Source organism: Nicotiana tabacum, chromosome 21, assembly GCF_000715075.1.
Source record: "Nicotiana tabacum cultivar K326 chromosome 21, ASM71507v2, whole genome shotgun sequence".
NCBI lineage: Eukaryota > Viridiplantae > Streptophyta > Magnoliopsida > Solanales > Solanaceae > Nicotiana > Nicotiana tabacum.
In genome coordinates this window covers 996,878-1,013,549 of record NC_134100.1, presented here as the reverse complement: position 1 = coordinate 1,013,549, position 16,672 = coordinate 996,878, and the positions used below count along the sequence as shown (strand labels likewise).

Sequence of the window (16,672 nt, the reverse complement as noted above, 5' to 3'; positions counted from 1 at the left end):
GTTGAAGATGTGAGAAGAAGAGAGAGTGAAAGCAATGATTGTGAGAACAAAGATTTAACTCCATAGCTTTTAGAAGCAATGGTTGTAAGAACATAGCTTTTGAATTTGTAAGTGCTTTCAAAATATGCACAACATGGGCTAGGTCAAGTAAAACTTAAAAACATGGATCATTTTTTGTTATGGTGTGAAGTCATGTGTATTTTCTTGTAATTCTTTCTTTATTGATTCCATTGTTGGGAAGCGTGTCAAGATAATAGAAGGAAAATAATATTTAGGAGAGAAACAATAAATTGCACAAGACAAAACAAGACAAGATTTACGTGGTTCGACAATTTTTGCCTACTCCACGGCCACACAAAGAATAACTCTTTATTAATTGAAGAGAGAAAGAAGAAGTTTTGGGATGTTCTACAAATGAAAATGTAGACCCCTATTTATAGGCATTTGAATGCCCTGCCGAGGTAAGCGCTTACATCATAAGAATGTCGATGTAAGCGCTTACATCATAAGAATGCTGAGGTAAGCGCTTACATCACAAGAATGTCGATGTAAGCGCTTACATCATATTTTCATCTCTTTTTGATTTTTCTTTCTTTTGTTTTGTCTACTTTCACATACAACAATAGGTTTGGTCCTATCAATCTCCCCCTCAAACCTATGTTACATCAAGAAAGAAAATAAAGAAAGATTTGATATTCTCTGGTGGCGCCTTCACTCTATCAGTCTTGAAGACTAACTGAGGCAGTGCACAACCTCAGTGTGTCAACACCGACAACTTTGGTCAACATGTCTGACGGGTTCTTTGATCCTGGTATCTTCTGTAGGGAAAGAGTTCCTTCATTTATCAACTCTCGGATATGATGATACCTCAACTGGATATGCTTCGATCTTGCATGAAACACTGGATTCATGGCAAGATGAATTGCACTTTGGCTATCGCTGAAAAACTCACAATTATCCTGCTCTTTACCTAGCTCTTTAAGAAAATTCTTGAGCCAAATCATCTCTTTTCCAGCTTCTGAGATTGCCATGTACTCTGCTTCAGTGTTAGATAGAGCAACACTTTTCTGAAGTCTGGACATCCAACTAACAGCAGTACCACCCAAGGTGAACACGTAGCCCGTGGTACTTTTTCGACTATCCAGATCGCCGCCTAAATTTGCATCAGCAAAACCTTGTAAGATAATATTGCTCTTTTTAAAACAAAGTGTCATACCTGAGGTGCCTTTGAGATATCGCAATATCCATTTTACACCTTCCCAATGCTCCTTTCCTAGATCTGACATGTATCTACTGACAACTCCAACTGCATGGGCTATGTCAGGTCTAGTGCAAACCATAGCATACATCAAACTTCCTACTGCTGAAGCATACAGAACTTTGGACATGTACTTCCTTTCTTCATTTGTCATAGGTGATTGGTCCTTTGACAGATTTAGATAGCTTCCAAGTGGAGTGCTTTTGGTCTTTGCATCATAAAGACTGAACCTGTTTAGTACCTTCTGTATGTACTTTTCTTGAGACAACTTTAAGGTTCCTTCCGACCTTCTGCTAATCCTCATCCCAAGCATTTGCTTAGCTGGTCCTAAGTCTTTTATTTCAAACTCCTCTGTCAGTTGTTGCTTAACCAAGTTGATCTCATTTATGCTAGATCCTGCAATTAGCATATCATCAACGTACAATAATAAAATGATATAGGATTCATCAAGATTTTTGATATAACATCAATGGTCCATCTCACATCGTCTGAAACCATTTTTATGCATGAATCCATCAAATTTCTTGTACCATTGTCGGGGAGCTTGTTTCAAACCATACAAACTCTTCTTCAACTTACATACAAGGTTTTCTTTACCATAAACTTGAAAACCTTCAGGTTGCTTCATGTAGATGTCTTCTTCAAGGTCACCATGCAAGAAAGCAGTTTTAACATCTAGCTGCTCCAAATGCAATTTTTCTGCAGCTACGATACTTAGCACCAACCTGATAGTAGTTAATTTGACTACAGGAGAGAAAATCTCGGTGTAGTCAATTCCTTCCTTCTGCTGAAAGCCTTTTACTACTAATCGTGCTTTGTATCTCTTTTTACCATCATGCTCTTCCTTGACTCTGTACACCCACTTGTTCTGCAATGCCTTCTTTCCTTTTGGTAACTCCGTAAGTATCCATGTTTTATTCTTTTGAAGAGAATTCATCTCTTCTTTCATGGCTAGCTTCCACTTATCAGAGTCTATCACCTGCATTGCTTCAACAAAATGCTCTGGTTCTCTAGCATCAGTAAGAAGTAAATAGTGAAGAGAGAGAGTTAACCTATCTGGAGTATTCCTGATTCCAGATTTGGTTCTGCATTTGATTCTATCTCTGGTTCCGGTTCTGGTTCTAATCCAGGTTTGGCTTCTTGTTCTTCTTCAAATTCGGCTTCTGGTTCTTCATCTTCAATTTCAGAATCAGTTGTAATCCCTCTAGCAACTTCATTTTCTGAGATTTCTTTTAACTCAACTGTTTCAGACATTGTCTGTTTGCTGGTATTGGTTGGTTCTACTTCAAGTTTGTCCTTGTACATCACATTTTCATTAAATGTGATATTCCCGTGTCTTAGGATCTTTCTATTCTGATCATCCCAAAATCGATAACCAAAATTATCATCACCATAGCCAATAAAGAAACATTTCTTTGCTTTAGGATCAAGCTTATCTATATCATTAGAGTTTACATGCATATAAGCAACACGACCAAAAATTTTCAGATGTGAGAGAGTTACCTCCTTTCCTGTCCATACCTCCTCAGGAATTTCAAAATTCAGTGGTACAGAGGGTCCCCTATTTATGAGGTAAGCTGCCGTGTTAACAACCTCAGCCCAAAAATACTTCGGCAATACAGAATGTATTCTCATACTTCTGGCTTGTTCATTCAGGGTTTTGTTCATCCTCTCAGCAACACCATTTTGTTTCGGTGTTCCAGGAACTGTCTTGATCATTCTGATCCCATTCTCCGAGCAAAATGCTTTGAACTCTTGGCTATCATACTCTCCTCCATTGTCAGACTTCAGACATTTTAACTTTAGACTTGTTTGATTTTCAACTTCAGCTTTCCATCTTTTAAAGGTAACAAACACATCAGATTTATTTTTCAGAAAATAAACCCATACCTTTCTTGTGGAATCATCAATGAAGGTGACATAATAGTGTGAGCCTCCTAGAGAAGTTACAGGAGCTGGTCCCCACACATCTGTATGCACTAGTTCCAGCTTTTCTTTCTTTGGCGTCCTTCCCACCTTTGAGAAACTAACTCTCTTTTGTTTCCCGTAAATGCAATCTTCGCACAAACCTAATTCAACATGTTTTAGGTTTGGCAACTTTTCTTTGGATGCCAAAAGCTTTATTCCCTTCTCACTCATATGCCCGAGCCTCCGGTGCCACAATGTTGTATCACGACCATGATCAACTGTTGCTATAGTATCTCTTTCTATTGCAGTTGCATACAGTGTTCCCCTTTTGAAGCCTCGTGCCACAACCAAATTCCCTTTGGTTATCTTCTACGATCCGTTGCCGAATGTTGTTGTATATCCTTCATCGTCAATCTGACCCATATATATCAGATTTTTCTTGAGGCCAGGAATATGTCGTACATTTTGCAATTTTCATAGCGTGCCTTGTGAAGTCTTTATATGAACTTCACCTTTTCCGGCAATGTCGAGAGGTTCGCCGTCTGCTAGATAAACTTTCCCAAATTTTCCAGCAATATAATTATGCAATAATTCTTTGCATGATGTAGAGTGAAAGGATGCACTTGAGTCCAGAATCCAAGATTCGACTGGACTGTCTGCACAACAAATTAGTGTATCACCGACTTGTTCAGCAATTACATTTACTGAATTTTCTTCCTTCTTCTTCTTTGGTTCTCTACACTGGCTACTGTAGTGACCCTTTTTATCGCAATTCCAACAAGTAATGTCCTTGCGATTTTTGGATTGTCCTCTTTTCCTTGACTTTGATCTGTCACGACCATAACTCTGTCCTCTTTGGTTGATTCTCCCCCTGCTTTCGGTACTAAAAGCAGATCCTGGGGAATCACTTGATTCTCTTCGGCGAATATCTTCGCTTAGAACCATGTCTCTAATATCATTCAATTTGAGTTTGGTACTTCCTGATGAACTGCTAACTGCAGTTACTGTTGCAGACCAACTCTCCGGTAGAGATGATAGTAGAATCAACGTCCTGATTTCGTCATCAATTGTTATATTAACAGAACTCAACTGAGTTAATATTGTATTAAACTCATTGATATGTTCCGTGACTGATCCACCTTCTGTCATTTTTAAGTTGAACAATCGACGCATCAAATAGACTTTATTTGAAGCAGATGGCTTCTCATACATATTTGATAACGCCTTCATCAGGCCTGCAGTGGTCTTCTCGTTAATGATGTTAAACGCCACATTTCGTGTTAGCGTCAAACGAATCACACCAAGAGCTTGGCGATCTAATAGATCCCAATCCGCTTTGGACATAGTCTCCGGTTTCACCTCGGTCAGAGGTAAGTGTAATTTTTTCTGGTACAAATAATCCTCTATTTGCATTTTCCAGAATCCAAAATCTTTGTCATTGAACTTGTCAATCTTAACCTTCCCTTCTTCCGATGCCATTTTTCACAAAAACAATTTATGTAAATAGTGCTTGTGAATAGTAACAATGATCAATAATGTCGCACTATTCTTGTGAATAGTACCTGCACCAATACTGTACTTTTCTACCAGAATTACACTGTCTGTGCTCTGATACCAGTTGTTGGGAAACGTATCAAGATAATAGAAGGAAAAGGATATTTAGGAGAGAAACAATAAATTGCACAAGACAAGACAAGACAAGATTTACGTGGTTCGGCAATTTTTGCCTACTCCACGGCCACACAAAGAATAGCTCTTTATTAATTGAAGAGAGAAAGAAGAAGTTTTGGGATGTTCTACAAATGAAAATGTAGACCCCTATTTATAGGGCATATGAATGTCATGCCGAGGTAAGTGCTTACATCATAAGAATGCCGATATAAGCGCTTACATCATAAGAATGATGAGGTAAGCGCTTACATCACAAGAATGTCGATGTAAGCGCTTACATCATATTTTCATCTCTTTTTTATTTTTTTTCTTTTGTTTTGTCTACTTTCACATACAACAATAGGTTTGGTCTTACCATCCATGAATGCAAATATGTACCAATTGATAAGATATAGTCTGCCCTGGATGCTTGGACTAATTAATAGTTCCCATCTTTATAAGACAAATTGTTGCAATTTGTTGAAAACTAGGTAAAAATAGCACGGGTTAGCAAGTTTTCGGATTGATCGTTTAAAAATAGCCAACGTTTGTAAAATCATTGAAAAATAGCCATTATTTTGCTGCAACAGGGACCGGTCCAACATAATGTACTGGAGATCGGTGCACCTGTGTATGAACTTCCAGCATATTATGCTATATTATACTGGATTGGTATATTATACTGGAACTCCAGTATATTATGTTGGAGTTCTAGTATACTTATGCTGGAACTCCAGTATATTATGCTGGAGTATTTTCCGAATTTTGAATAATGTTTTTATTCAGATTTATCTTTACATGAAAAGTGACTAAATTTCGATTACTTTTGAAACTGTATTTATTTTTGAATGACCACTAGAAAATGTGGCTATTTTTAAATTTCTCCCGAAAACTAGGGGAAAGGCTTGGTATTTTATCGTTCGTTTCACACCCTTGTTATTAGCAAATTGTTCGTATGTGCCTTTAACTTTAACATATCTCCAGTATGGATTTGGTGGATTTTCTATTTCAAAATTCTTCGACAAAAAAAGTTCAAATTTTTCTTTCTATTTTATACTATGGCATAAATTATCTTTCGGTATACGTTGGGCTAAAGGCCATTAGCCCAGACACATATAGTGCATACTAGGGGTGTACATAGGCAGGATTGGTTCGGATTTTTCAATTACCAAATCAAACTAATTATCTCGGATTTTTAAATTTATAAACCAAACCAAACCAACAAAAATCGGATTTTTCAATCACGGTTTTTCTCGGTTTTTCGTTTTTCTCGGGTTTTTCGGGGTTTTTTTCCGACAAAACCTTCATAGCATAAAATTAATAATTTGTACTCTAATATTTCTTGGGTCCTAGTAGGATAAAACTATATAAGATGTTACCCAATAAATGATACAAAATAATAGGAGATGAGTCATGATTATACTAAAATACTCAACAAATTTCATAAGATAAATATTGCTAATTAATAAGCCATAATAAAAATAAACATAATCTAAAAGTATTAAGTCATGTTAAAATAAGTACGACTAATAAGTACAACTAACAAGTACTAAGTATTAATTACATAACTAAATAATATTAAAAGTGAGTTATGCATTTTCACTATCTAAATCAATGCAAAACTAAAAAAATAAATACTATCTAATACTATTGTCATTTCTGGTATTGAATTGAATTTTTTTTTGTTAGCATTAGTATTAATTTGATTTTGCTTTGGGCTTTATTTGAGTTACTAACTTTTAGGGGCTATAAAACATATTTGACCATTCAAAAGTTCTAAGTGCAAGTTTGAAATAATACATTAAAAGAGAGAACTATTAAAGAGTTTAAATTATATTACAATAATTATTTTTATATATAAAATATTTTTAAAACTTGTATATATGTAATGTCGGGTTGGTTTGGTTTTGGTTTGGCTTTTTTTAGTTAAAACGAAACCAAACCAATTATGGTCGGGTATTTATTCTCACACCAAACCAAATCAAACCAAATTATTATCGGGGTTTTTTTTTCCTCGATTTGACTCGAATTATCGATTTGGTATGATTTATCGGTTTCCTTTGTACACCCTTAGTGCATACACCTTATGCACTATATTTTTCTGCCGCTGCAGTATCCTTTTGTTGTGTTAAAGAAATCATGCTACGTACATGTAATTCCACAACTGCACTTGTCTCTTAGGTGCGTCATTGATGTATTCAAACTTGATTTGGTGGCATGGCATTATTATTTTACAAAAAGGATGACATGGTTATCATTACAATAATGGTTAGACTAAGCAGATTAGTAAAACTGATTTCTGTATAATATAATATGCTTCTTTGTAAACTACAAGGACCGCTAAACATCAATGACTAGAACAAGGTAATGATATATATATATATATATATAAAAATATATATGGAAAATATTTTTTGGCGATTCAAATTTTTTAATATTATTTGTTTTATTAGGACTAATGTCTATTTCTGGAGTTACTTTCTTTTTCTCTTTTGTAATTTTTTCTATTTGATTATTGATTGTACTTGTTCTATCAATCAAATCCTTCATTTTGCTTTCTATCATTGAAGAATTTGGCCAATTTTCAGATTCAGTTTGACTAAATGATTCGTTAATTATCTGATTACTAAGTAGAGCATCTTTTTTTTTTTCCGTTTCATTCGATATATATATATGCGCGCGCGTATGTTTCATCCAATAATCTTGTATAAGATACTGCACTTAATTATAAAATTTTAAATTTTGTCGCAACCAATAAATCATGAGACTAAATAGCAGGAATTACTTCAAAACACAAATCAGTAAACTTAAATGAAAATTTGCAAACTAAAAGCAATTGACAAGTGCCTACAAAATAAAACAGGGAACAATTTTGCATATAAATGAAATTTGTCACCAAAACTTAAAATTCATAAGAAATTTGAACATCATATTCACTGATGATCAAACAACATAAGCATAAGAGAAAGTTAACAATCCCAAAGTTTCAGCCTAATAACTTATAAATATATGGTTCCACCAAAACCCCAATAGAAATATTAACATGCTGAAAACATCAGAAGAAAAAAAGGAAGTCCAACAGTTCTGATTGCAGTTTCAATACGTTCACTGAATCATTCGCGATGTTTTGGTGGCAGGTACTAGTACATCGAACCTTAGAGAGCCGCTGAACTCCATACAAGCCGTTACGAAGCGCCATCAGCCCATGTCAAGCTAAGACATAAACAGCCTTAGCCTTTGGCATGATGATACAACAACAACAACAACCCAGTGAAATTTCACTAGTGGGGTCTGGGGAGGGTAGTGTGTACGCAGACCTTACCCGTACTTCGAAAGAGTAGAGAGGCTGTTTCCAAAAGACCCTCGACTCAAGAAGACTATATCTCTCACCACCTTTGCTTGAAAAGTGTCGCGCACACCATTTTTAACAGAAAAGGTAATATAGAAAATAAAGACACGACAACCACCTCCATTCACCTTCAAAATGTCATCGACCTCATAACTGGTTTCCTGAAAATTCAACAGAGGTAACTTTCTTCGTTAGCAGAAGAAAACATAGGAAAAAGACAAATTGAGAAAAGTGCAGCGGAAGTATAAATTACTATCGTTGTATAGCTTAAGTGCCTTTCCAGCATAATCCTTCAACCTGTCAACATTCTTAGGATCATCCAAGTAGTATGGCATGGGGAAGACAGTCGTATCCAGCACCGTCCTGGAAAATCTTCGATATCAAAACCCTACCAAAGTACAATCAAACTAATAAGAGACAAACATCACCTATTGCAACCAATTTGCTGTGTAACAAGATAACCTTACAAGAATTGCAGAATCCGTATAGACAGAGTATCCAAAAATACATGGGCCTGCTGGTACCACATAACATAATATTTTGCTTTGGATATGTTACCCCTATAAATGCAGCCACTCAAAACCAAGTAAAAGCTACAAATAATTTATCTTATTCCTTTTCTTTTCTTTGGGCAAGTAAATTTTCATAACTCTGTCTCTCACCCTACATCCTTAATAACAGATAGAAATAGCCAAAGGGCGTGGAGGCGTGGACAGAGTCCATTGTACCCCATGATCCTGCCATTTGTGTGAAATGTGCATCATTATTACTAAACTCAGTAAACAAAGAATACGTACCAAAATGCATCTCATGGACTAACTATCACGCACCAATTGCTTCTTTGCTAATTTAGAGGAATAAACTTAGATAGTCCCTTAAGGATGGATAAGAGTATTTTTATCCTTTATCTATACAATAATATAGAACATTCTTTATGTAAGCAAAAGTGAGGGTCAGATGGTTCAGGCACGTACAGATGAGACACTCAAATGCCCCGATAAGGAGGTGTGAGCTGCTGGCTTTGGTAGGTACAAGAAGAGGTAAAGGGCGGCCTAAGAAGTAATGGGGAGAGTTGATCAGGCAGAACATGGCATGACTTTAGATTTTCGAGAACATGACCCTTGATAGGAAGTTGTGGATGTCAAGCATTAAGGTTGTAGGTTAGAAGGCAGTTGAGCATGTTTCTACTTCGTACCAGTGTGAGGCTAGTCTGCTAGGATTTTATCTTAGACTGCTAGTGGTTAATATTGTGTTCACACTACTCTTCCGTTTTTCATAGTGCCGGACTTTATTTACTGGTTATTGTTTTTGCTTCTCATCTATTTTTTGGTTCTTAAGGTGTTGTTATTACTTCAATGGTTTCTGTTGATAGTACTGATATATTGTCTTTTTTCGTCTTCTTGAGCCGATAGTCTATACAAAACAACCTATCTACTCCCTCGGGTACGGTTAAGGTTTGCGTACACACTACCCTCCCGGAGTGAACAGCTTCGGTCTAAGTTTATTCCTCGCTAATTTATGCAAAATCAGAAATGCACAGTCAGATTAAAATTAACGCAAGCACAACGAAACCATGGCTTTACAAATAAAAATGAGTATATATATACACATTACTTTACATGGCTGAGGTATAGATAATGCAAGACATACTCCATTACTAAGGTAATTTTTTTTTTCTTTAAAACATGAATAAAGCAAAATTCAGTCAGGTCCTCTCTTAACTTGAACACAAGGATCTAACAATATCTTAATTTGCACTTATTGTGCCTAAATCAGCTGAAAAACAGCTACTTTGACTCCAAAAATTTCACAAACGACTCGAATTAATCGTCAGAGAGTGGGAGAAAGCTAAATTATAGAGCAATTTCAAGTGAAAGGTTAAGATTTACCTCGCTCTCCCGAACCTGTCTGTAGTACTTCTCCCAGAGAGCTTTATCCATTTTCTCTGTGCCATTTGGGCAATAATCTTCCTCCGAATCATACTCGCTACAACTATCATCATCCTCTACATTCATGCCATCATCAATGGAAGTTACGTTACCACCGATCTTCTCATCACCTTCTTTGATCTTATGTTTCTTTTGCGGCGGGGACTCTGTTTCCTCTGCTATTGACAATGGCACGTTTTGTGACATTGTGCTCAACGACGGCGGCGGTGGTGGAGACGGCGATGGAGGCAGTAAAAGATTCACGTCGATCGTGAGAGAGAAAACTATACAATTGCCGGAAAAAAGGATTGAGAAATATGGCAAGGGCTACAGCCTTAGGCGGAATTTATATGTATTATTTCTATAAACGCTTACCTAATTTAAAAAGTTTCCATATTTGTGTTTTTTCCAATGTTCTATTGTAAATTATATTGGTTTTTTGGTTTTGCTGAGGGGCGGCAAACGAGCTGGTCGGGTCGCATATGCCGCAATCAAAAATGGGTAATAAAAACGGATAAATTATCTGACCCGACCCATATTTAATACGGATAAAAAATGGGTTAACCAACGTATATACATAGCTTCTTGAATATGATCACTTTTGGAAAAATTTCTAGTCTCTCAAACTTTAGGAATCTCCGATTTGAGGTTTTACAAATGTAAAAGTTAAACCTATTAGTTATCCATTGTTTATGCATTTTCTAAATGGATAATATGGTTCTTATCCATATTTGACCTATTTTTAAAAAGTTCAATGTCCAATCTTTTTTTAATTAATAATATGGGTGGTTAACTGTTTTTTGTCAATTTATACGTAAATCTTCAGTAATTGAAACATGCAATGAGATACTCTATAATGGAGGAAGGTTCTAGAGAGAAGGAAGAAGAAGATTTCTTATTACAGCCTCTCTAACATATATGAGTACACTGTTCTTATATAGAACATTGTTAACTACCCTTTTAAACAACTAATTACAACTTTCTCTAATTACAAATTGACTCCTACTACTTATCTTATATCACAACACTCCCCCTCAAGCTGGAGGGTGGAATACATCGAGCACTTCTTGCTTGTCCAAAGAGTAACTTGTGATGGGCTGTTGCAAGTCCTTTTGTCATTAGGTCTGCCATCTCTTGCTTTGTGGGAATGTAGTTAGTTGTGACCATTCCTTCCTTAATCTTTTCCCTTACAAAATGACAGTCGATTTCTACGTGCTTTGTTCTTTCGTGAAAAATTGGATTTGCTGCAATTTGTAATGCTGCCTTACTGTCACAATGAAGATGTATAGGTTCCTTCACTTTGTTTCCCAATTTTTCCAACAAACCATTCATCCATATGAGCTCTGCTACAGCTGCTGTCATGCTTTTGTATTCTGCTTCTGCAAAGCTTCTACTAACAGTTTGTTGTTTCTTGGATTTCCAGGACAATAGAGAATCACCTAGTTTCACCACATAACCTGGCACTGACCTCCTAATGTTTGGGCAAGCTGCCCAATCTGAATCACAGTATGTTGTGAGCTCATCAGTGGCTTCACCTTTTAGCAAAATTCCCAGACCTGGCCTTCCTTAACATATTTGACAACCCTTAGGGCTGCTTCCATATGTGACTCTTTAGGATGTTGCATGAACTGGCTCAATACTTGGACAACAAAGGATATGTCTGGCCTTGTGATTGTCAAATACAATAGCTTGTCAATTAGCTTTTGATAGTTGCCTGCTTCCTGCAACTCTGCATCATTGATATTTCCAGCATGCTTGTCATATTCAACTATGGTAAGCTTGTGATTTTGTTCCATTGGTGTGGATACTGGCTTGCAAGCACTTAGTCCAACTTCTGAGATCAGTTGCAAGGCATATTTTCTCTGATTGAGTAAAATGCCATTATTGGATCTCATCACTTCAATTCCCAGAAAGTATCTGAGTTCCCCTAAGTCTTTCATCTTAAAATTGTTGAGTAGAGTCTCTTTTGCTTCCTGAATCAAACTACTATTACTTCCTGATATTAGAATATCCACATATACCAATACAATGACAATATCTGCCTTATCCCTTTTGGTGAATAGTGAATGATCATAAGGACTCTGAGTGAAACCAGCTTGTAATAGTGCACGTGTTAACTTGATGTTCTATTGCCTCGAGGCTTGCTTGAGGCCGTAGAGGAATTTAAGCAGTCTACATACTTTAGACTCCCCTTGATTGTGAAATCCTTGAGGTAGCTGCATGTAGACTTCTTCATATAAGTCCCCTTGTAGGAATGCATTGTTGACATCCATTTGGAAAAGAGGCCAGCCTTTAGATGCTGCAAAAGTAATGCCAGTTCTGATAGTCACCATCTTAGCAACAGGAGAAAAAGTTTCATGATAATATAAGCCTTCCTGTTGTGTGTATCTTTTGGATACAATCGAGCTTTAAACCTTTTAACCTCACCATTGGCTTTATACTTGATTTTGTACACCCATTTGAATACAATGGCCTGTTTATCTGGTGGAAGATTGACAATCTCCCATGTATGATTGTCTTCTAAAGCTTGGATTTCTTGTTGCATAGCAAGTACCCAGTCTGGATCTGCTGCTGCTTCCTTGTATGATGTAGGCTCCACTGAAGTAGAAAAAGCTTGAAGATATGTCTGATATATAGTTGAAAGTTGAGTATAAGAGAGATGATTGGACATAGGATATATATATATATATATATTTGCCTGGTAGTTTAGTGGTGACATAGTCCTTGAGCCAGAGTGGTTGCTTGGTGTGAGCACGTGATTTTTGCCTTACGAAAAACTGCTCCAAAATAAATCAAAATAAATTTCTTTTACTGTGTAATTTCTGAATTTGCGTGGTGATAAATATTTGTTTATGTCCGTAAAATGTTTGCTTTGTTATAATTAAACAAAATTAAAATAAAAATACATGTTTCGTCTAGGATTTAAGTATGCATTTAATTAAGTTAATTTAAATAAAATTACAAAAATATGCGTTTGTTCTAATTTTAATGTTTCACTATGTGATTAATATTTTTGTCTATGTGTTAAATTGTTAAAGGTTGATTAATATTTTGAAGGAGTAATTTTTTTTTTATAATTGAAGAATTAAATTGGAAATTAAAAAGAGTGGAATTAAATGGGCAAAAACGGATCTGGGCCAAATTTTCTAAACAAAATCAGGCCCAATCCAAATGACCATGTCCAGTCCAATTCAAAACAGAATCAAACGACGTCGTTTGGTTACCCCTTATCAAGGGCCGTTGGATTAAATCCAACCAACGGCCAAGATTTCATCACCCTAACCCAAGACCCTTACCCGATCCGATACCCGATTCAACCCGTCCCCCTAACCTAAACCAAACGACACCGTTTGGTTAAGTGAGTAGATCTCAGCCATCCATTCTACTTGATCCAACGGACGATACCAGTCCACCCCACCCCTATATAAATCCCAAGCCTCTACCCAGCCCCTAACTGAACACCCCCCCCCCTCTCCTGTTCATCATCGTTCCAAAACAGACCCCTAACCCTAGCCGCCCCTATTCCCCTTCGCCTGAAACCCGGCGGCATCAACGCCGCCGGTCACCAACTTAACACCCTAGGACCCCCTGAACACCCTCTATCCGAATATGTTACCAGCTTGGTTCGAATCTCCCTGGAGGTTCTCGAATCTTCATTTGAAGATTCGAGCCAAGTTCAGATCTAGACCTAACAGTCCCAAATCGACACCACAGCTTCCCCTAGTCACCCTGAATATGGATCTATCGTTTGTTTGGTTCGAATCAGTTCAGAACTTCTCGAATCTTCTTTTGAAGATTCGGATCAAACAAGAACAGACTCAGATCCGTTTCAAACTAACACCAAATGACCCCTAGGCTACCCTCACCATTGTGTCATGTTTGGTTCTTCTCGAATCTGACCAGAAATGGTTAAATCCCAAATCGAGTTTTTAAGAACCCTAAAAATACCAAACTTCCGGATTCTGTTCAGATTATGATGAAGATTGAGGTTTAATCGACCTTAGTCGAAGTATTTTCAGTGGAAAATACTTCGACTAAGGTCAGTTTGATTTCAAACAAAAAATCCGAAATCCAAGTTGAGTTCGAGTCTGATTAAAATTCAGAGGTATTATTTTCTATTATTTTGTGTATTCTAAGTATATTGTTGTCTGTGTCAATAGCTTTCTGATTTTTCATATTTGTTTTGATCAATTCTGTCATTTCTGTCCCCTACCTATCTACTTGATCCGAATGTGAATTGTTTCTATTGGTTGTGATTGTTTACAATGTGTGTAATCGACTCGATTAAGTTCGTCGATTAGTTATATTACGAATTTTCATTTCTGAAAATGTTGACTGAAACAGTCTGCTTCTATTGTTTAGACTAATTATTGACAAATGTTGTAAATAGTCAATTGATTAGTACTCGTCAATTGAATCATGTTTGTTTGTGAATCAGTGAATTCAAATGTATGCTGTATTGTTGTTTTCCAAACAGGACATTGTCAGTATATTGACAATGCTCCTGTATTTGTTTGCTTTTAATTCAGTTTTGAATTCCAGTGGAAATAATCCTGCATATTCTGTATAATGTTAAGGTTGTTTTTTCAGTATTCAGTTGAGAATTCCCTATTTAAATGCAGTTTTTGTCAATCAGTTATTAGAATGTAATATACTGTCTCAAAGTCATAGGATTGGTTATAGCTGTAAATCAGAAGGATAGTTAAGTCTATACAGATTGTAGAATCTGTTTTACAGTGGGTTCTGATTTTTCAAGTAATAACAGTAGGTCAGGGGCATTTCTGGGAATGAAACAGTAAAAACAGGGTGTTAGTGCTAGTGTATTATAATGTAATGTTAATGGCTATATTTAAGTAATAAAGGGGGAACAAGGGATAATGGGGCTGCTGAAAATCATGTTAGGATCACATAAAGTATTAAAAAGAAGTTTCAATGGAAACTTTCTGGTTGTTAAAAGGATAAAGGGTCCCTCCAATACTAATGAGTATAGAACCAGCCCTGTATAAATACAGGAGCTGGACAGACCTTAAGGGATCAGTTTTTAAGATCCTAGAGAATTTTTAGGAGAGTTTGGAAGGAATTTTAAGAGGGCAGTCTTTAAGAGTTTTAAGAGAAAAAGAGAGTGTGAAATTGGGAAAGCAAACAGATTTTAGGATCAGTTTTCAGAAGAGAGTTTTTAAGACATAGAGAGAATTTTTTGAGGAGAGTTTTGAAGGAACAAGAGGGCAGTCACACACACACGCAGATATACAGCAACAAAAATAGAAAAATCAGAAACAAGAAGTCCAAAACAGGAGAGAAACTGAAAAATCTGAAAAATGTTACTTTTCTAGAATCTGTCCGTTGTTTGCTTGCAAATATTGTTCGGTGAAATCTGAAATTTTTTCTCAAGTTTCTGTCCCTATTCATCTGGGTTCTTCGGGTCTTATTATTGCTCAAATCTGTGGAAAAACTGGTATTCTGTTGATTTTGTTACTGCTGCAACTGCTGAAACTTACTACTTCTACCTCCATTTTCAGGTACATATCCTTTTAAATTCTATGTTGGAAAGAGATTCAATATGGCGGATAAACGAAGATTGAATTGAAATTCTATTTTTTTATTTGTCCAAGTTCATCAATTTAAATTTCATTTTTATGTTAGTTAATTAGTAGTGAATTCAATTTGATAGCTATGAGCTAATTGTCTTACTTTGAAAGTTCGTATAAAGATTTGTAATAACATTAGCTCATTATCTCATTAGTTTAATCATATTAAATTGTCGAAGTAGGGAATATGGTATGAATGTTGGTCATTATTTAAATTTTGTTGTTGGTTAAGTAAGAAATGATATAGAAGTGCCAAGATAACTATAGTAGTGATATTTATTGTTACATAAGGTTAAGATGGTGATGTCGATAAAATAATAGATATGTGTATAAAAGTGGGCGAAAGGCGATATGATGTAGCTTATTACAATACGTTATGAATATGATATACAGTTAAGTTACATGTAAGGTAATTTTATTAAATTAACTTGTATAATAATTCGGCCATTATAGCTCGATGTCTATCTACCTTCATAAAACAAATTAACCAAATAATTAGGCCTATTAGATTAAAAGCAAGCATATAAGAATGAAAAGAGATGTATAAACATAAATTGCCACACTTCATATCAATGATAATTAGAAGTAGAATTTGCATTAAGTAAATAATGCAAATTCTCGGAAAATATTTCCTTCCTTTATGAATCATTTATTTTCAGTTTCATATGCAATTTATTCTTTGGCATATATATATATGTCATATTTGTTTAAAAATAGTATTAATCATATTTTTATCCTTTCATTGAGAGTTTGAATAGTCTTGGGATGAGCATAATTAATACTCGGAAATTATAGTCAACGGGCAATATTCAAATTTGTGAATTTCTTTTAAAAGAATTTAAAGACACCCCTTGAATATGAATTTCTCAGTATTTTCATATAGAATAGATACAACAAACAATTTGTGAAAAAATCTCTAACATCATTGCAAATATTTTGCGCAATTAGGAATACGTTCGCGTACTCTGATTATATTTTTAAAAGCAAAAAT

The 16,672-nt window shown here is 35.7% G+C and overlaps 1 protein-coding gene across 2 annotated transcripts; it reads right to left on the bottom strand.

Moving 5' to 3' along the window:
• Window positions 1–7,753: 7,753 nt before the first annotated feature.
• On the bottom strand, window positions 7,754–10,442 carry LOC107822001 (uncharacterized). 2 transcript variants are annotated; one of them, XM_075242191.1, is made up of 3 exons: window positions 10,055–10,442; window positions 8,419–8,553; window positions 7,754–8,326 (listed from the first exon to the last, which is right to left on the bottom strand). In XM_075242191.1, exons 1-2 carry the CDS (start codon window positions 10,298–10,300, stop codon window positions 8,458–8,460), a joined length of 342 nt encoding a protein of 113 aa, XP_075098292.1. In that variant the 5' UTR covers window positions 10,301–10,442; the 3' UTR covers window positions 7,754–8,326; window positions 8,419–8,457. The 2 variants fall into 2 exon arrangements, with proteins under 2 accessions (XP_075098292.1, XP_016503980.1); XM_016648494.2 differs by having other exon boundaries at window positions 8,463–8,553.
• Between the last annotated feature and the right edge of the window lie 6,230 nt (window positions 10,443–16,672).

What these genes read in the sequence shown, in the direction of transcription:
- LOC107822001 (XM_016648494.2), bottom strand. Translation starts at nt 10,300, where the DNA reads ATGTCACAAAACGTGCCATTGTCAATAGCAGAGGAAACAGAGTCCCCG. An exon ending in GACAGGTTCGGGAGAGCGAG is followed by an intron (nt 8,554 to 10,054) that starts GTAAATCTTAAC and finishes GTACTTTGGTAG; the next exon opens with GGTTTTGATATCGAAGATTT.